Source organism: Bufo bufo, chromosome 10 (genome assembly GCF_905171765.1).
Source record: "Bufo bufo chromosome 10, aBufBuf1.1, whole genome shotgun sequence".
Taxonomy (NCBI): Eukaryota; Metazoa; Chordata; class Amphibia; order Anura; family Bufonidae; genus Bufo; species Bufo bufo.
In genome coordinates, this window is record NC_053398.1 from 72,736,041 (window position 1) to 72,756,830 (window position 20,790).

At 43.4% G+C, this 20,790-nt stretch overlaps 1 protein-coding gene across 1 annotated transcript in view; it reads right to left on the minus strand.

The window, feature by feature from the left end:
• Positions 1-20,790, minus strand: part of LRP5 (LDL receptor related protein 5) — a 1,269,095-nt gene that overhangs the window by 1,004,740 nt on the left and 243,565 nt on the right. Inside the window, exon 4 of the mRNA XM_040409022.1 lies at positions 12,555-12,751. Coding sequence (XP_040264956.1) covers positions 12,555-12,751 — 197 coding nt within the window. The remainder of the gene's footprint in view (positions 1-12,554; positions 12,752-20,790) is intronic.

A 20,790-nucleotide genomic window follows, 5' to 3' on the forward strand; every position in this document is an offset into this window, starting at 1 on the left:
CGATAACCTACCCTAACTCATTAGAACATATATACCATATAGGTACGTTGGTGATAGGAAGCAAGTATATACGTCTACCCACAACAGTGCATAGTCATACAGGGTGTTGCCACCCAGCATACCAATATGGGGTTAAACATCTGATCAATAGACAAAGTCAAAGAACAGGGATTCTAACAGGAGTAATAATGGTGCATTTAAACCAGATACTCCCCCCTCCCCCAACCATCTTGTCAGCAAAACAATTTAACATTTAATCATGTATTATTTGCTCCAACTGCCATCACTATAGTATAAACCATCAGCGGTGAGGCCTTGCATTTAGATTTCTCTCAATCCATTCAGTAGCCTCTTCAGGAGTACTAAAAAAACGGACGGTTTCACCATCCTGCACCCTCAAGCGAGAAGGGTAGATCATGGCATATTTCACATTTTTGTCCCTCAGCCGCGCTCGGACCTCAGTAAACTGCTTCCTTTTCTTCTGGACCTCTGCGGTAAAGTCCGGGTAAAAGGACAAACGGACATTCTCATAGCTGACATTCCCCTTCTGTCGAGCAGCTAGCAAAATAGCGTCCCTGTCCCTGTAGTTCAGGATCTTCATGATGAAAGGTCTAGCAGGGGATCCCGGCGGTAAGGGCCTGGTTGGAATCCGATGTGCCCTTTCTATAACAAAGCAACTGGAAAGTGAGATGGGATATAACACTTCTTTTATGAGCTGTTCCGCAAAAATTTCTGGGGTAGACCCTTCTGCTCACTCCGGTAAGCCCAGGATACGGACGTTGTTACGTCTATTGCGGTTCTCAGCGTCCTCCGCCCTGGCTTGCAGCATCTGTACCTGTTGCAGCAGCTGCCTGGTGTCATATCCAGCTGCTCTGGACGCATCTTCCACATCACTCACTCTTTGCTCCACTGCAGATGTTCTTTCACGAATTTTGTCAAAATCGTGTCGCAAACAGCTAAGGTCAGACTGTAAATGGTCTATCTTTGATGTAAGAGCAGCTTGACAGGCAGCTATAGCTTTCATAATTTGAGAGGCTTCAGCAGAGGAACCAGGGACAGGAGACCCCTCACTTTCCTGTTCAGTTTGACTCATGGCGTCCATGAATCGTTTAACAGATGATGGAGCCACAGAAGAAGTTTTGCGGCCCATAGAAATAGTCCACAGACACTTTAAAGATCTGCTGGGGTTTGTCACTCATGCAGCAAATCAAGATAAGGCTTTATTAAATTCAGCAAGTCCTGCCACACAGCCAAGTAGACTGCCAGTTATCTTTACATTCCTCAGGGGGAGGGGGATAAGTACACCAGCACCACCATTAAACTTTCATATAAACGGCGGTGAACTCTGCAGCTTTCATATATAAGGGCTCCTAAGAGGATTACCACTGCAGGACTTCAGGATAATAGTGGAAGTAGGGAGATACAGAGCGTTTCGCCGATCCACTCCGTTTGCTGGGGCAGAGAGGAGCGCCGCTGCACATACACTTAACGGCAAGATGGTGCCCACCGCGCGGCTTCTTCCCGCCTCGGTCTTCGGCTCAAGATTCCAGCAGGTATCGGCAGCAGTCCAAGGTAAGTTGTTAGCAACTTTCAGCAAACCGTACCTGCACTGTGTACCTTGTGGCGGATCGTGTCCCGGCCTCACTCCACACTCTCCTCAGTTTGCGTCCCTCTGCTCCTCTCCCTCAATCCGTCGGCATCCACAGCGCCACAGCCAAAACTCAGCAATCCAGCACCGGGCAGAGTGTCCCCAAGTATGAAGGGGTCCAACATATAGTGAATGCGCTCAAAAAACCCTGATTATGCCAGGTGTATAAAGGATATTTCACAGGCTTTTGTAGGAGCACTGCAATCCTGCTTCCTCACTCCATGCTGGCTCGGCCACGCCCCACCTTGATATTTGTAAACATTGTAAGGCTTGTAAAGACTCTTTCCATTGGACCCACTCATGGAGTCTCTCTTGTGGAAGTAAGCCATCCCACTTACTTTCTCCACTTGACAGTTCACAAACTAAGGCCTTACCTTTTATGGTGACAGGTGGTACAAACCTGAGAGGATCCTAGAGACTTTTCACAGTGGATAGAATTCCTCTTCTTGTGAATGGCTTTTCTGCTGAAGAAATCTGAAAAACAAAACAGTCTTTCTCTAGATCCCAGCTTAGGTCTAAACTCTTCGGTTCCCAAGCAAAGGTCTTTAAGATCTTTAGCTCTGTTTTCCGTGGTGAAAGCTTCCATGTCTTGTTTGCTGTTAGAGGCAATCTTATGTAGTCACATATTAGACTCTGCCAGCATTTGTTTTGCTTTGTTGAGAACGTTGACTGCTCCTTTAGGTGTGTTAGCTGAAGCAAATCCATCTTCTACATGGAAAAGTCTTATCACAAAGTGTTTGGCATCTTGGCCATGCAGTATTTGGCAACAGCAGAAGGGCTGTTAACAAAAACATGCACTATCATTCTGTACCTCTTTATTTATGTTGTTATCCTTGTACCACAGGAAATGCAGGTAGTCATGATGGTCCTCTCTCACTAGGAAACAATAAAACATTTGTTGCACATCACCTGTGAAGGCAATAGACTCTTTCCTGAAGCGTAAGAGGACATCCAGAAGTGTGTCGTTTAGATCTGGGCCACTCAGTAGAACATCATTTAATGAAACACCTTCATGTTGAGCACTGGAATCGAACACAACTCTTATTTGGTCTGGCTTGTTTGGATGGTAAACACCAAACATTGGCAGATACCAGTGTTCTTTATCTTCATCCAGTGATGGTACTACTTAAGCATGATTATTATCAAGCATCCTTTTGATTAATTCTGTAAAGTCTTTTTTCACTTCAGGTTTTCTTTGCAACGTTTTACATAGTGTGTTCAGGCGCTTCATGGCTTGCTCTCTGTTACTAGGTAAATAACACCTTGGTGTGCAAAAGGGTAAAGGAGCTACCCAATTGTTGTTTTCATCTTGGAAAGTCTCTATCTATGATATGGAGAAAGGCTCGATCATCTATAGACATTGCTTGTTTGTTATCAACCTTTGTTCTCTGGAGTACTGAGTTCCCTAAAGTGTCAGACTCCATGCCACTATTAATGTCTCTATTTTAACTAGAAGGAAAGTCACAGTATGGTTTTAGGGTGTTAAGGGTTTCTTTAACAACAAAGCTGTTCTGGCATGGACTAAGAAGGGACGTGCGCCCATTCATTAGCACAGATGTCTTTATTGACACTGTCAGGCCGAAGTGCTGCTCCCAGACAAACTGCTCCTACTATAACCCACCCTAGGTCAAGTCTTTGAGCCTAGGGGGCATTAAGTGGCCCAATAATTTGTTGGCATACCTTATGTACCTGTAGAATGACTCTTCCAAGAAGAAGAATAGAGGCATCTGTCTGGATAGCTAGAATAAGGTCAGATATTGAACTGAGATGAAGATGATGAAGAGCCACTTCTCGTGAAGGGATCTCTGATTTATCATCTGGTATCATATCACACTCTATTAAAATGGGAAGTGAGAGATGGACTCTCTTATCAAGAGACTAAATAGTAAAGTCAGTAGCTCTTCTTCCTGAAGTTTCTATCACTCCTGCACATGTCTTTAGGGTGTATGGCTCTGCACTCAATGTAATGTTGAAGGCATCGAAAAAGTCTGACTTTGCCGGTGACCTGTTACATCCAGAGCCACATACATCTTAACTGCCTTCTCCTTTTTTCCTGTGGGGTACACTGTTGCTAGGCAGATCTTGGAACATGAGCATGGATTTGTACTGTCAGCACCGATTTCAGTGCATTTGGACATTACTGGGGTATCTGAATTATATTTTTGCTCCCTGCCCTCATCTTTCGGAGCTTCAGTGATCTCTAGTGGTTGATGCAATGTATCAGGGTGTAAAGCTGTGATGTGTCAGTTACTGCCACATTCTGAGCAATCCACTTGTATTTTGCAGTCTTTGGCTATATCCTTAGTGGATTCACAACACTTGAAGCAGATGCCATTTTGTCTAAGAAAGGCTAACCTTTCCTTGATAGGTTTACTTTTGAACCCTTTGCATTTGTTTAGAAGATGGGGCTTTTTATGAATTGGGCAAAGTCTGTCAGGGCCTTCAAAGGCATTTACCTTGTAGCTGCTTGGAGAGTCTGGGTCCTCAGAGGGAACCGTTGTCTTGTGGGCGATCACTGAAGTTTGAAGGATCTAGGTGGCTCTTCTGCCTTCGGCAGTTAACTGCTGGTGATGGAGGAAAAACTGGGATCACACCTGATCTTAGCTTGCTGCTGTACAAACCTAGAAAACATAAGGAAAGGGGGGAAGGGGACATCATGTTCTTCTTTGTATTTGGCTCCAACACATTTTTCTTGTAGGTTGTGAGGTAGTTTCTCCACTATAGGCTTAGTACCGTTGGCGGTATCTAAATGTGAAAGTCCTCTTAAATAGCCTTCTTCTTTGGTACACTGGACTTCCCAAAGAATATCACCCAGCTCTTGCAGTTTCAAAATGTATTTTCTGTTTAGCTTGGGGAAAGACTCAAGTCTTTTCATTAGAGCACCTTCAATTGCCTCTGGTAATCCATCTTTCCTCTAGCCTTTGCCAGGCCATATCGAGTCCTGCTGAAAGGGTTAAATATGTGTATCTTGTGCATCCTTCTTGCATGCTCTGCTGACTCAGTCCCAAGCCATTTTAACATCAGGTCTAGCATCTCAGCTGCTGATAAGTCTAAGTCTTTGACTGCATTCAGAAAAGAAGACTTCCATGCCCAGTAATTCTCGGGGCAGTCATCAAACTTGAGAAAGCCCGAATTAACCATTTCTTTCCGGATAAGATATTTAGTGACATCTTGTGTACTCTGGTGTTAGGATTGCTGTAGTGAGGATTCATCTTTAATCGCTCTGGTACTGCTGACCTCAAGGGTTTGTTTTCGTACACTCAGGGATTCTGCTGGTTTTGGTTTAAATTCAGCTGAATCTGCATTGGGGAACCGTTTTGTTGCATTGCTGCTGGAACGTTCTTTGACATACTCCCTTGTGCGTTCTACTGAGGAAAGGGTTTCTCAGGCACTTCTGGGCCTTCGTAGATAGACTCACTTCCTGACCGCTCAATATCAGCATAAGCTGCGGCCTCTGCTGCTGCAGCGGTGGCTGCACACTGACTCTGAAGAAAATGCTACCCTGTTCTGATTTTTCTTTTTCTTTCTCTGCTCTCCTTTATAATGGTGGCCTCTTGCTAAGCAAATTCTAGCTAAACACGAGCTGCCTCTGCTTTGGCGCGAGCCCTGACTAAAAGGGCACTTACTGATGAAATCTGACTGGGCCTTGATGATCTAGATGGGTGTGAGCGTGTATCATCTTGCTAGACACTTGGCATGCTCTCCCTGCCTTGATGTGTCCTGGGTAGCTGATCTTCAGCCTTATACTGTCTTCCTGATCTTAGACTCATTCTGTCTGTGCAGTGACTCCTATCTCCAGGCTTGTTACGCTACACCTTTTCACTGTTCCGCTCTTAAAACACTGACTATGTGTGGTTCTAAACGGACAGCTAAACACTTGTCCGAGACTCCAGTAAACAGAAGCTCACTGCTTGTGTTGTCTACCAAAGGAATCCAACTTTATTTTATAAACTTTTCTTACAAGTTTGTTTTTTCTTTGTGAAACTGAAATACAATACAACAACAACATATCAGTATACATAGAATAAACTAGTATATCATAAATAACAGGCAACGCAATAGAAAGGCACTTACAGGTGAGGATGTCTCAAGCCCCTTGGGAGAGAAGCAGACAGGCTGCATCCATCGAGAATAGCAATCTAAAATGACTGAAGACACTTAGGGTACTTTCACACTAGCGTTTTTCTTTTCCGGCGCTGAGTTCCGTCCTAGGGGCTCAAATCCGGAAAAGAACTGATCAGTTTTATCCTAATGCATTCTGAATGGAGAGTAATCCGTTCACGATGCATCAGGATGTCTTCAGTTCAGTCTTTTTGACTAATCAGGCTTTTCAGAAAAAGGTAGCATGTTGTATTTTTACCTCCGGCCAAAAATCCTGAACACTTTGACTGAACGCCGGATCCGGTCTTTTTCCCATTGACTTGCATTAACGCCGAATCCGGCGCTGTGTGTTCAGTCAAACCGGATCCGGCTTTTGCATGTTAAACCCGAAAAATGTGAAAAAAAAGTTAAAATCCATAAATGGCGGATCCGTTTTTTCTAATGCATTTTTTCATTGTGATCAAAATCCTGATCAGAATTCAAATGTAATCGTTTTCACACGTTTTTCCCGATCCGGCGGGCAGTTCCGGTGTCGGAATTGAACGCCGGATTAAAACAACTCTAGTGTAAAAGTAGCCTTACAAAACCAAGGGTGCCTGAGTGATTTACATAACATGGGTAAAGTTGCCACTCAATTTTGCCACTAGATGGCAGCGATAAACTACACAGTCTATTTAGATAACTATAACTTAACCGCCTCCGGACCGCCTAACGCAGGATCGCGTTCCGGAGGCGGCAGCCCTGCGCAGAGTCACGCATATATGCGTCATCTCGCGAGACACGAGATTTCCTGTGAACGCGCGCACACAGGATCGGAAGGTAAGCGAGTGGATCTCCATCCTGCCAGCGGCGATCGTTCGCTGGCAGGCTGGAGATGCGATTTTTTTTTAACCCCTAACAGGTATATTAGACGCTGTTTTGATAACAGCGTCTAATATACCTGTTACCTGGTCCTCTGGTGGTCCATTTTGTTTGGATCGACCACCAGAGGACATAGGCAGCTCAGTAATATGTAGCACCAAACACCACTACACTACACCCCCCCTGTCACTTATTAACCCCTGATCACCCCATATAGACTCCCTGATCACCCCCCTGTCATTGATCACCCCCCTGTCATTGATCACACCCTTGTAAGGCTCCATTCAGACGTCCGTATGATTTTTACGGATCCACTGATACATGGATCGGATCCGCAAAACACATACGGACGTTTGAATGGAGCCTTACAGGGGGGTGATCAATGACAGGGGGTGATCACCCCATATAGACTCCCTGATCACCCCCCTGTCATTGATCACTCCCCTGTAAGGCTCCATTCAGACGTCCGTATGTTTTTTACGGATCCACCGATACATGGATCGGATCCGCAAAACACATACAGACGTCTGAATGGAGCCTTACAGGGGGGTGATCACCCTATATAGACTCCCTGATCACCCCCCTGTCATTGATCACCCCCCTGTAAGGCTGCATTCAGATGTCCGTATGTTTTTTACGGATCCACGGATACATGGATCGGATCCGCAAAACACATACGGACATCTGAATGGAGCCTTATAGGGGGGTGATCAATGACAGGGGGGTGATCACCCCATATAGACTCCCTGATCACCCCCCTGTCATTGATCACCCCCCTGTAAGGCTCCATTCAGATGTCCGTATGTTTTTTACGGATCCACGGATACATGGATCGGATCCGCAAAACACAAACGGACATCTGATCAATGACAGGAGGGTGATCACCCCATATAGACTCCCTGATCACCCCCCTGTCATTGATCACCCCCACATGTGACCCCATTTTGGAAAGAAGACACCCCAAGGTATTCCGTGAGGGGCATATTGAGTCCATGAAAGATTGAAATTTTTGTCCCAAGTTAGCGGAAAGGGAGACTTTGTGAGAAAAAAAACTAAATATATAAATTTCCGCTAACTTGTGCCAAAAAAAATAAAAATTTCTATGAACTCGCCATGCCCCCATTGAATACCTTGGGGTGTCTTCTTTCCAAAATGGGGTCACATGTGGGGTATTTATACTGCCCTGGCATTTTAGGGGCCCTAAAGCGTGAGAAGAAGTCTGGGATCCAAATGTCTAAAAATGCCCTCCTAAAAGGAATGTGGGCCCCTTTGCACATCTAGGCTGCAAAAAAGTGTCACACATCTGGTATTGCCGTACTCAGGAGAAGTTGGGCAATGTGTTTTGGGGTGTCATTTTACATATACCCATGCTGGGTTAGATAAATATCTTGGTCAAATGCCAACTTTGTATAAAAAATGGGAAAAGTTGTCTTTTGCCGAGATATTTCTCTCACCCAGCATTAGTATATGTAAAAAGACACCCCAAAACACATTGCCCAACTTCTCCTGAATACGGCGATACCACATGTGTGACACTTTTTTGCAGCCTAGGTGGGCAAAGGGGCCCACATTCCAAAGAGCACCTTTAGGATTTCACAGGTCATTTACCTACTTACCACACATTAGGGCCCCTAGAATGCCAGGGCAGTATAACTACCCCACAAGTGACCCCATTTTGGAAAGAAGACACACCAAGGTATTCTGTGAGGGGCATGGCGAGTTCCTAGAATTTTTTATTTTTTGTCACCAGTTAGCGGAAAATGCAGATTTTTTAATTTTTTTTTTTTTCTTACAAAGTCTTATATTCCACTAACTTGTGACAAAAAATCAAAACTTACATGAACTCACTATGCCCATCACGAAATACCTGGGGGTGTCTTCTTTCCAAAATGGGGTCACTTGTGGGGTAGTTATACTGCCCTGGCATTTTAGGGGGCGAATGCGTGAGAAGTGGTTTGAAATCAAAATCTGTAGAAAATGGCCGGTGAAATCCGAAAGGTGCTCTTTGGAATGTGGGCCCCTTTGCCCACCTAGGCTGCAAAAAAAGTGTCACACATGTGGTATTGCCATATTCAGGAGAAGTTGGGCAATGTGTTTTGGGGTGTCATTTTACATATACCCATGCTGGGTGAGATAAATATCTTGGTCAAATGCCAACTTTGTATAAAAAAAAATGGGAAAAGTTGTCTTTTGCCAAGATATTTCTCTCACCCAGCATGGGTATATGTAAAATGACACCCCAAAAAACATTGCCCAACTTCTCCTGAGTACGGCAACACCACATGTGTGACACTTTTTTGCAGCCTAGGTGGGCAAAGGGGCCCACATTCCAAAGAGCACCTTTCGGATTTCACCGGACATTTTTTACAGATTTTGATTTCAAACTACTTTGCACGCATTTGGCCCCCTAAAATGCCAGGGCAGTATAATAACCCCACAAGTGACCCCATTTTGGAAAGAAGACACCCCAAGGTATTTCGTGATGGGCATAGTGAGTTCATGGAAGTTTTTATTTTTTGTCACAAGTTAGTGGAATATGAGACTTTGTAAGAAAAAAAAAGAAAAAAAATCATCATTTTCCGCTAACTTGTGACAAAAAATAAAAAGTTCTATGAACTCACTATGCCCATCAGCGAATACCTTAGGGTGTCTACTTTCCGAAATGGGGTCATTTGTGGGGTTTTTCTACTGTCTGGGCATTGTAGAACCTCAGGAAACATGACAGGTGCTCAGAAAGTCAGAGCTGCTTCAAAAAGCGGAAATTCACATTTTTGTACCATAGTTTGTAAAAGCTATAACTTTTACCCAAACCATTTTTTTTTTACCCAAACATTTTTTTTTTATCAAAGACATGTAGAACAATAAATTTTGAGAAAAATTTATATATGGATGTCATTTTTTTGCAAAAAAATCGTTAAATTTCGATTAATAACAAAAAATGTCAGCAGCAATGAAATACCACCAAATGAAAGCTCTATTAGTGAGAAGAAAAGGAGGTAAAATACATTTGGGTGGTAAGTTGCATGACCGAGCAATAAACGGTGAAAGTAGTGTAGGTCAGAAGTGTAAAAAGTGGCCTGGTCATTAAGGGTGTTTAAGCTAGGGGGGCTGAAGTGGTTAATTAGCCTGTAAAGGCAGCACAATGGTCATTTCAACAAACTGCCTGCCAAGTATGCTGTCCTCACCTAGCTGTTAACAAGTGTTGGGAGCAATGGTTATGTCAGGGCACACACAGTGAACAGGCTCTGGACTGCCCAGACAGACCACCAGTAAAGAGGTTCATTTGATCAGCTGACTAGCATGAGCAGCTCTTATACACTGCTCAAAAAAATAAAGGGAACACTTAAACAACACAATGTAACTCCAAGTCAATCACACTTCTGTGAAATCAAACTGTCCACTTAGGAAGCAACACTGAGTGACAATCAATTTCACATGCTGTTGTGCAAATGGGATAGACAACAGATGGAAATTATAGGCAATTAGCAAGACACCCCCAATAAAGGAGTGGTTCTGCAGGTGGTCACCACAGACCACTTCTCAGTTCCTATGCTTCCTGGCTGATGTTTTGGTCACTTTTGAATGCTGGCGGTGCTTTCACTCTAGTGGTAGCATGAGACGGAGTCTACAACCCACACAAGTGGCTCAGGTAGTGCAGCTTATCCAGGATGGCACATCAATGCGAGCTGTGGCAAGAAGGTTTGCTGTGTCTGTCAGCGTAGTGTCCAGAGCATGGAGGCGCTACCAGGAGACAGGCCAGTACATCAGGAGACGTGGAGGAGGCCGTAGGAGGGCAACAACCCAGCAGCAGGACCGCTACCTCCGCCTTTGTGCAAGGAGGAACAGGAGGAGCACTGCCAGAGCCCTGCAAAATGACCTCCAGCAGGCCACAAATGTGCATGTGTCTGCTCAAACGGTCAGAAACAGACTCCATGAGGGTGATATAAGGGCCCGACGTCCACAGGTGGGGGTTGTGCTTACAGCCCAACACCGTGCAGGACGTTTGGCATTTGCCAGAGAACACCAAGATTGGCAAATTCGCCACTGGCGCCCTGTGCTCTTCACAGATGAAAGCAGGTTCACACTGAGCACATGTGACAGATGTGACAGAGTCTGGAGACGCCGTGGAGAACGTTTTGCTGCCTGCAACATCCTCCAGCATGACCGGTTTGGCATTGGGTCAGTAATGGTGTGGGGTGGCATTTCTTTGGAGGGCCGCACAGCCCTCCATGTGCTTGCCAGAGGTAGCCTGACTGCCATTAGGTACCGAGATGAGATCCTCAGACCCCTTGTGAGACCATATGCTGGTGCGGTTGGCCCTGGGTTCCTCCTAATGCAAAACAATGCTAGACCTCATGTGGCTGGAGTGTGTCAGCAGTTCCTGCAAGACGTAGGCATTGATGCTATGGACTGGCCCATCCGTTCCCCAGACCTGAATCCAATTGAGCACATCTGGGACATCATGTCTCGTTCTATCTACCAACGTCACGTTGCACCACAGACTGTCCAGGAGTTGGCAGATGCTTTAGTCCAGGTCTGGGAGGAGATCCCTCAGGAGACCGTCCACCACCTCATCAGGAGCATGCACAGGCATTGTAGGGAGTCCTACAGGCACGTGGAGGCCACACACACTACTGAGCCTCATTTTGACTTGTTTTAAGGACATGACATCAAAGTTGGATCAGCCTGTAGTGTGTTTTTCCACTTTAATTTTGAGTGGGACTCCAAATTCAGACCTCCATGGGTTGAAAAATTTGATTCACATTTTTTAATTTTTGTGTGATTTTGTTGTCAGCACATTCAACTATGTAAAGAACAAAGTATTTCAGAAAAATATTTAATAAATTCAAATCTAGGATGTGTTATTTTTGTGTTCCCTTTATTTTTTTGAGCAGTGTATTTTCATTGTCCACCATCCAGACACAGGAGGAACCTGTATTACACACCCCTGTCTCTGCTCAAATCATTTCAAGGCACTTAGCATTAGGAAATTTGATATCACTGCAGCTATTATGCTTATAGTTATTAACAGCCAGCCTCTGTCACCTTCATTTGCAGAGGTGTTATGAATGAGAAATCAGGACTGCTATGGAACCGCATCAACTTTAGCAATGAATCCAGGTTCTGTTTGGGATCAGATGACAATTGGATTTAAGCATGGAGGCCTGGTGGTGAGCGCTTCAATCCTGCCTTTGCTCTGGAGCGACACACTTCTCCAATTGCTGGCACGATGGTCTGGGGAGCCCATAGTAGTGATACGAGGGACAATAACCGCTCAGCAATATGTGCAGGACATTCTGTAGTCACATGTGTTGTCTCTCATGGCAGGGTTTCCAATTGGCATTTTTCAGCAGGATAATGCTTGCCCACAAGCAGCATAAGTTTTACAGGAGTGCGTCTGCCACACTACAACTGTTTAGTCAGATCACTAGATGCATCGCCAATCGAGCATTTACTGGACCAGCTGGAACATAAAATTTGAGTGCAGAATCTACTGGCACAGCTGCCAGATCTGTGGGAAAATGTACCCCAGGAAACTATTTAAAACCTGTATGCCTCCATGCTCAACTATATCTCATCATGTATGCAGGCCAGAGGCAGCCCGACAGGGTACTGGAACCTCCTTTCATAGAGCCTCCCTTTCAATTATCCTTTCATTCTAATATTCTAATCACATATATAATCATTACATTCACAGAGTTTCATTCAATTCCAACAAATCATTCTTGGTGCATTATTTTTTTATTTTTTGTCAATGAGTGTAGTTGTGTGTCAAGGAGGATAGCAACAACAAGTCACTCAGAATCCAGCTTAGTTATTTTACTGCAGTATCCATGGATTTGATATCCTAACATCATATTTTGGTTTTACTTTATGGTGCACTCTCTGGCTTAACACTTACAAAAAATAAAATAAAAAATGAATAAAAGAAAAGAAAACTCACAAAGTGGCTGCCGTTCATGGCTAAATACTTGTATGTCCATCGGAGAGTAAAGTGCGCTAAGGATCTCTCTTCTTTTTTCTCCACTACGCTTGTTACAGGCATGGATAGAGCGAGTCTGCCAGTCAGTCCAATACAAGGCATCTCCTGCCAGCGTCAATGCAAATGGATGTGTGAGGCCTCCTTCAACAACTTTTTCCCTGTGAGTGGTTTAAAAAGCCACAAAAAGGAACAAATTCACAAAATGTACCATAGAATCAGTGTAAAACAAGGCACTATAATGTTGCCAAAAGAATGCTATAAAACCCCTTTTTTTCTTTAACCCCTTCAGGACCCTGCCATTTTTCACCTTAAAGTATAACTGTCGTATTTTTTATTTTTTTTGGAGTATTGGATTGTGGTGATTAATATCTCCTTGGTGGCCCTATTTCAGCTTTTCACTGTGTATTCAATTACCCCTTAATTCCACATTTTTATTCCCTGTACTGCCTACTTTTACCTGTGCTTAAAATAGGGTTGCTAGGCATGTTCCATTACTGACAGCCAGGGACTAAGTAAATGATTAAAGCCAGGTCCTCCCCAGCAGCTGATAACAGTGCACTTCTCCCTGTCCCTGCGCTTGGCAGACGCTCCCTCACTCAGCAGAGCTGGAGAAGTAGAGTTGAAGCAGCGCAGACCAGGGAAGGGAGATCTGCCGTCTGCTCAGTGTATAAATGAAAGCAACATGTGGTAAGAGGACCCCTTTGTGCTGCAGGAGATTAACCCTTTAGGGGGAGGGCTCTGGTTACTGACACTTTTGGGGGGCTATTGTTACTGGCTAGTGAGGGCAGGCGGGATTAGCCTCAGGGCGAGGGCAGTGGCGGCCATATTAACTGAATAGTGAAATTGCAGTTTTATGCAGACTGGTTGCTAAGGGCTGAATCTTATTAAATATGGGGTAAGTCAGTCTAATAGTAACTGATTCTGGAATATCATGGTATTAGTAACTACATATATGAAAATTGAAATTAGGGTCTAAGTGTGACAGTTATCCTTTTAGGACAAGGCCATTTTTTGCATATCTGACATGTGTCACTTTATGGGGTAATAACCTTAACCTCTTGGGGACACAGGGCGTACCTGATGTCCTGGTACCTGCATCTGGGTCAGGTAGATATATTAGGAAGAGGAGTTAGTCCATTAAGGCAATCGCGGCGAGTGCACTGTGAAAATAACAGTGTAAGCTATCTTAGTATAGATGATGCCATAATAAAGCAAGTAAAGAGACAATAGCTACTAGCGTATAGTGCCCTCTAATGGACATACCTAACAATCAGACCCAATGATATTATCATACACGGTAGGCAGACAGGACTGATAATTTTAATCTTTAGAGTTCTAGATATATTTTATTTTTAAAGACAAGAAATAAACGTTACATTTTATAATTACGGTAATATTACGTGTCAACCCAGGGACATTTATGGTCCTAGTGGCCAATTCTAAATAAAATGAAGTATAATATGTGACGGAAAAACAATCGCAGAATGGCCTGGATAAGTAAAAGGGGTTAAAACGCTTTTACTTATCCAGGCCATTCTGAGATTGTTTTCTCCTCACAAATTGTACTTCATAACAGTGGTAAAATTGAGTCAAAAAAATTAATTTTTATTTATAAAGGTACCATTTTTGCAGGATGAGATGACGGTTTGATTGGCACTATTTTGGGGTGCATGACTTTTTGATCGCTTGCTATTACACTTTTTGTGATTTTATTTACTTTTTTTTACGTTGTTTACCTGAGGGGTTAGTTCATGTGATATTTTTATAGAGCAGGTTCTTACGGACGCAGAGATACCTAATATATATACTTTTTTAATTTACTTAAGTTTTAAACAATAACAGCATTTTAAACACAATAAAAAAAAGATGTTCTAGTGTCTCCATATTATGAGCCATATATTTTTTTTGTTTGTTTTTTACGGTGTTCATCTGAGGGGTTAGGTCATGTGATATGTTTATAGACCTTTTTTTTTCAACTTTTATTTCACTTTATTTTTTTCCCCACTTTGCGACTTTAACTTTTGCGGGTCTGATCCCCTTTACAATGCATTCCAATACTTCTGTATTGGAATGCATTGGCTGTATGTGAGACGTACATACCGTATGGGAATAAAAGGTTAAGGAACAAAAAGAAACCAATGTGGATAAATAGAACTGTAAAGAAAGCAATAAATGACAAAAAGAAAGCATATAAATCACTAAAACAGGAGGGTAGCACGGAAGCACTGAAAAACTATAAGGAAAAAAATAGAACATGTAAAAACAAATAAAAGCGGCCAAACTAGAGACTGAGAGATTAATTGCCAAAGAGAGTAAAAACTAACCCTAAAATGTTCTTCAATTATATAAATGTTAAAAAGTATAAATCTGAAGGTGTCGGCCCTTTAACGAGTAATGAGGGGGGAGTCGCAGAGAGCGACGAGGACAAAGCAAAGCTGTTAAATATTTTTTTCTCCAATGTATTCACTGAGGAAAATAAACTGTCAGATGACATGCAGAATGTAAAAATAAATTCCCCATTAAAAGTGTCCTGTCTGACCCAGGAAGAAGTACAACAGCGACTTAAAAAGATCTAGACTTGACAGTGGTGAATCAATGGATGTCGTATATCTGGACTTCTCCAAAGCATTTGACACTGTACCACATAAAAGGTTAGTATATAAAATGAGAATGCTCGGACTGGGAGAAAACGTCTGTATGTGGGTAAGTAACTGGCTCAATGATAGAAAACAGAGGGTGGTTATTAACGGTACACACTCAGATTGGGTCACTGTCACTAGTGGGGTACCTCAGGGGTCAGTATTGGGCCCTATTCTCTTCAATATATTTATTAATGATCTTGTAGAAGGCTTGCATAGTAAAGTATCAATTTTCGCAGATGACACTAAACTGTGTAAAGTAATTTACACTGAAGAGGACAGTATACTACTACAGAGGGATCTGGATAGATTGGAGGCTTGGGCAGAGAAGTGGCAGATGAGGTTTAACACTGATAAATGTAAAGTTATGCACATGGGAAGGAATAATGCAAGTCACCCGTACATAACACTCGGTAACACTGACATGGAAAAGGATCTAGGAATTTTAATAAACAGCAAACTAAGCTGCAAAAACCAGTGTCAGGCAGCTGCTGCCAAGGCCAATAAGATAATGGGTTGCATCAGAAGGGGCATAGATGCCCGTGATAAGAACATAGTCCTACCACTTTACAAATCGCTAGTCAGACCACACATGGAGTACTGTGTACAGTTCTGGGCTCCTGTAAACAAGGCAGACATAGCAGAGCTGGAGAAGGTCCAGAGGAGGGCAACTAAAGTAATAACTGGAATGGGGCAACTACAGTACCCTGAAAGATTATCAAAATTAGGGTTATTCACTTTAGAAAAAAGACGACTGAGGGGAGATCTAATTAATATGCATAAATATGTCAGGGGTCAGTACAGAGATCTATCCATCATCTATTTATCCCCAGGACTGTGACTGTGACGAGGGTACATCCTCTGCGTCTGGAGGAAATAAGGATTGTACACAAACATAGAAAAGGATTCTTTACGGTAAGAGCAGTGAGACTATGGAGCTCTCTGCCTGAGGAGGTGGTGATGGGGAGTACAAAAAAAGGAATTCAAGAGGGGCCTGGATGTATTTCTGGAGTGTAATAATATTACAGGCTATAGTTACTAGTGAGGGGTCGTTGATCCAGGGAGTTATTCTGATTGCCTGATTGGAGTCGGGAAGGAATTTTTTATTCCCCTAAAGTGGGGAAAATTGGCTTCTACCTCACAGGTTTTTTTTTTTGCCTTCCTCTGGATCAACTTGCAGGATAACAGGCCGAACTGGATGGACAGATGTCTTTTTTCAGCCTTATGTACTATGTTACTATGCTACAGCTTCCTGCCTATGAGATCCAGGGGGCTGCATCTCACAGACTCTCCACCGGAAGGCAGCCCCGATGCCTAAGGAAGGCATCGGGCTGTCTTTCATGCCAACGGGTCGCCATCACAGCAGCTCCGATCCCTGCCCGACATCTCACATGAAGGGTTAATGTGTCGGCACCAGTGATTTCACTGTTACCAGCGCATGCAGCAGGGGTCCGGCTATCAGTGACTGCCGGACCCCTGCCGCTGATCGGCGGGCGCAGCTCCTGCACCCGCCCGATCTCCATGAAGTACATGTACATCATGGGTCTTTAGGTCCCACAAACAAATGATGTACATGTACAGTACAGACCAAAAGTTTGGACACACCTTCTCATTTAAAGAGTTTTCTTTATTTTCATGACTATGAAGGCATCAAAACTATGAATTAACACATGTGGAATTATATACATAACAAACAAGTGTGAAACAACTGAAAATATGTAATATTCTAGGTACTTCAAAGTAGCCACCTTTTGCTTTGATTACTGCTTTGCACACTCTTGGCATTCTCTTGATGAGCTTCAAGAGGTAGTCCCCTGAAATGGTCTTCCAACAGTCTTGAAGGAGTTCCCAGAGATGCTTAGCACTTGTTGGCCCTTTTGCCTTCACTCTGCGGTCCAGCTCACCCCAAACCATCTCGATTGGGTTCAGGTCCGGTGACTGTGGAGGCCAGGTCATCTGGCGCAGCACCCCATCACTCTCCTTCATGGTCAAATAGCCCTTACTTTCAAGGTTTTCCCAATTTTTCGGCTGACTGACTGACCTTAATTTCTTAAAGTAATGATGGCCACTCATTTTTCTTTACTTAGCTGCTTTTTTCTTGCCATAATACAAATTCTAACAGTCTATTCAGTGGGACTATCAGCTGTGTATCCACCTGACTTCTCCTTTATAAGGCAAGAAATCCCACTTATTAAACCTGAGAGGGCACACCTGTGAAGTGAAAACCATTTCAGGGGACTACCTCTTGAAGATCATCAAGAGAATGCCAAGAGTGTGCAAAGCAGTAATCAAAACAAAAGGTGGCTACTTTGAAGAACCTAGAATATGACATACAGGGAGTGCAGAATTATTAGGCAAATGAGTATTTTGACCACATCATCCTCTTTATGCATGTTGTCTTACTCCAAGCTGTATAGGCTCGAAAGCCTACTACCAATTAAGCATATTAGGTGATGTGCATCTCTGTAATGAGAAGGGGTGTGGTCTAATGACATCAACACCCTATATTAGGTGTGCATAATTATTAGGCAACTTCCTTTCCTTTGGCAAAATGGGTCAAAAGAAGGACTTGACAGGCTCAGAAAAGTCAAAAATAGTGAGATATCTTGCAGAGGGATGCAGCACTCTTAAAATTGCAAAGCTTCTGAAGCGTGATCATCGAACAATCAAGCGTTTCATTCAAAATAGTCAACAGGGTCGCAAGAAGCGTGTGGAAAAACCAAGGCGCAAAATAACTGCCCATGAACTGAGAAAAGTCAAGCGTGCAGCTGCCAAGATGCCACTTGCCACCAGTTTGGCCATATTTCAGAGCTGCAACATCACTGGAGTGCCCAAAAGCACAAGGTGTGCAATACTCAGAGACATAGCCAAGGTAAGAAAGGCTGAAAGACGACCACCACTGAACAAGACACACAAGCTGAAACGGCAAGACTGGGCCAAGAAATATCTCAAGACTGATTTTTCTAAGGTTTTATGGACTGATGAAATGAGAGTGAGTCTTTATGGGCCAGATGGATGGGCCCGTGGCTGGATTGGTAAAGGGCAGAGAGCTCCAGTCCGACTCAGACGCCAGCAAGGTGGAGGTGGAGTACTGGTTTGGGCTGGTATCATCAAAGATGAGCTTGTGGGGCCTTTTCGGGTTGAGGATGGAGTCAAGCTCAACTCCCAGTCCTACTGCCAGTTTCTGGAAGACACCTTCTTCAAGCAGTGATACAGGAAGAAGTCTGCATCCTTCAAGAAAAACATGATTTTCATGCAGGACAATGCTCCATCACACGCGTCCAAGTACTCCACAGCGTGGCTGGCAAGAAAGGGTATAAAAGAAGAAAATCTAATGACATGGCCTCCTTGTTCACCTGATCTGAACCCCATTGAGAACCTGTGGTCCATCATCAAATGTGAGATTTACAAGGAGGGAAAACAGTACACCTCTCTGAACAGTGTCTGGGAGGCTGTGGTTGCTGCTGCACGCAATGTTGATGGTGAACAGATCAAAACACTGACAGAATCCATGGATGGCAGGCTTTTGAGTGTCCTTGCAAAGAAAGATGGCTATATTGGTCACTGATTTGTTTTTGTTTTGTTTTTGAATGTCAGAAATGTATATTTGTGAAGGCTGAGATGTTATATTGGTTTCACTGGTAAAAATAAATAATTGAAATGGGTATATATTTGTTTTTTGTTAAGTTGCCTAATAATTATGCACAGTAATAGTCACCTGCACACACAGATATCCCCCTAAAATAGCTAAAACTAAAAACAAACTAAAAACTACTTCCAAAAATATTCAGCTTTGATATTAATGAGTTTTTTGGGTTCATTAAGAACATGGTTGTTCAATAATAAAATTAATCCTCAAAAATACAACTTGCCTAATAATTCTGCACTCCCTGTATTTTCAGTTGTTTCACACTTGTTTGTTATGTATATAATTCCACATGTGTTAATTCATAGTTTTGATGCCTTCAGTGTGAATCTACAATTTTCATAGTCATGAAAATAAAGAAAACTCTTTGAATGAGAAGGTGTGTCCAAACTTTTGGTCTGTACTGTACGTCATGGGTCCTTAAGGGGTTAAAATGAATAAAAATATCAAATCAATATACCCCATCAAACATAATAAAAATATCAAATCAATATATCACAAACCATGATAAAACCATAGACCTGTGGACTAGATATTCCCAGACAAATGTCCCTATTTGCAGATATTCTATATGCTGTAGAGTGTGATTGGACCCCTGTTTGATGGGGTAATCTTCCCTAGGGTCGTATACATTTCAGGGATACTATCCTGTACGGTCTCAACTGGGAACATATATAATCACAGTTGTATCGGTGCCCCTCTTATTTATAGGGTATAATTCTCCAATGGGGTTGTCCACCCCTGAAGGTGTCACTTGATGCAACAATATGTCAGATAATCCCTTTTATATATGGGTACCTAATGTCCGGACCTTATTCATTGGTTGGACGCCGCGTAGGTCCTGACAGCGCAAAGAAAGAATATACTGCGCAGACGGCATTAGCATCGTGTAGTGGTAAAGTACAGAACTTACAGCCTCTATTTAACTTAATTCTTTGTGAAAACAGCATATTGGCTATATTTTATGTACACAGCGTCCTGGCCACAGACTTTTGGGACCTTTTGAAGCACAAAAGCTTCTACAGTTCTCAATGAACAAGGACCGGACATTAGGTACCCATATAAAGAAGGGCTTATCTGACATATTGTTGCATCAAGGGACACCTTCAGGGGTAGACAACCCCATTGGAGAATTATACCCTATAAATTAGAGGGGCACTGATACAGGGCTCCAGATGGCGACCAAAATGGTCGCCAATGCGACTTAGAATTTACAAATGGCGACAAGCCTTTTTAGTCTTGTCGCCATTTGCGACTAGAGCCGCGCCGCAGCTCTGAATACAGCGGCGGGCACAGAAGCTGAACTATCATGTTCTTATCAGCAGCGCAGTGGAAGAGTCTCTCCCTCCCCCTGTGCTGCTGCCGCAGCGGCCAATAAGAATAGGGACAGGGGGAGGGGCTGTGGCCACTGCACCACCAATGAAGATAACCGACCTGTTAATACAAATACAGGAGGCGGGTGCCGGAATCAAATAGCCGGCACCTGACCTCTATGACAGGGAGCGGCACCTGAGGGGTTAACTGCCGCTGATCGCAGCCCCCTGTCATAGAGGTCAGGTGTCGGCTATTTGATTCCGGCACCCGCCTCCTGTATTTGTATTAACAGGTCAGTTATCTTCATTGCTGGCGCAGTGCGCCCCTCCCCCCCAACACCCCAGTATAATAAACATTGAGTGCGCCCCCCCCAGTATAATAAACATTGGTGGCGCAGTGGGAAGTGCCAATGAGGGTTAAAAAAATTAAATAAAAATTAACTCACCTCCTCCAATTGATCGCGTAGCTGTCGGTCTCCTGTTCTTTCTTCAGGACCTGTGGTGACGTCACTGAGCTCCATCAAATGGTCCATTAACATGGTGATGGATCATGTGATGTATCATATGATGAGCACAGTGATGTCACCACAGGTCCTTTG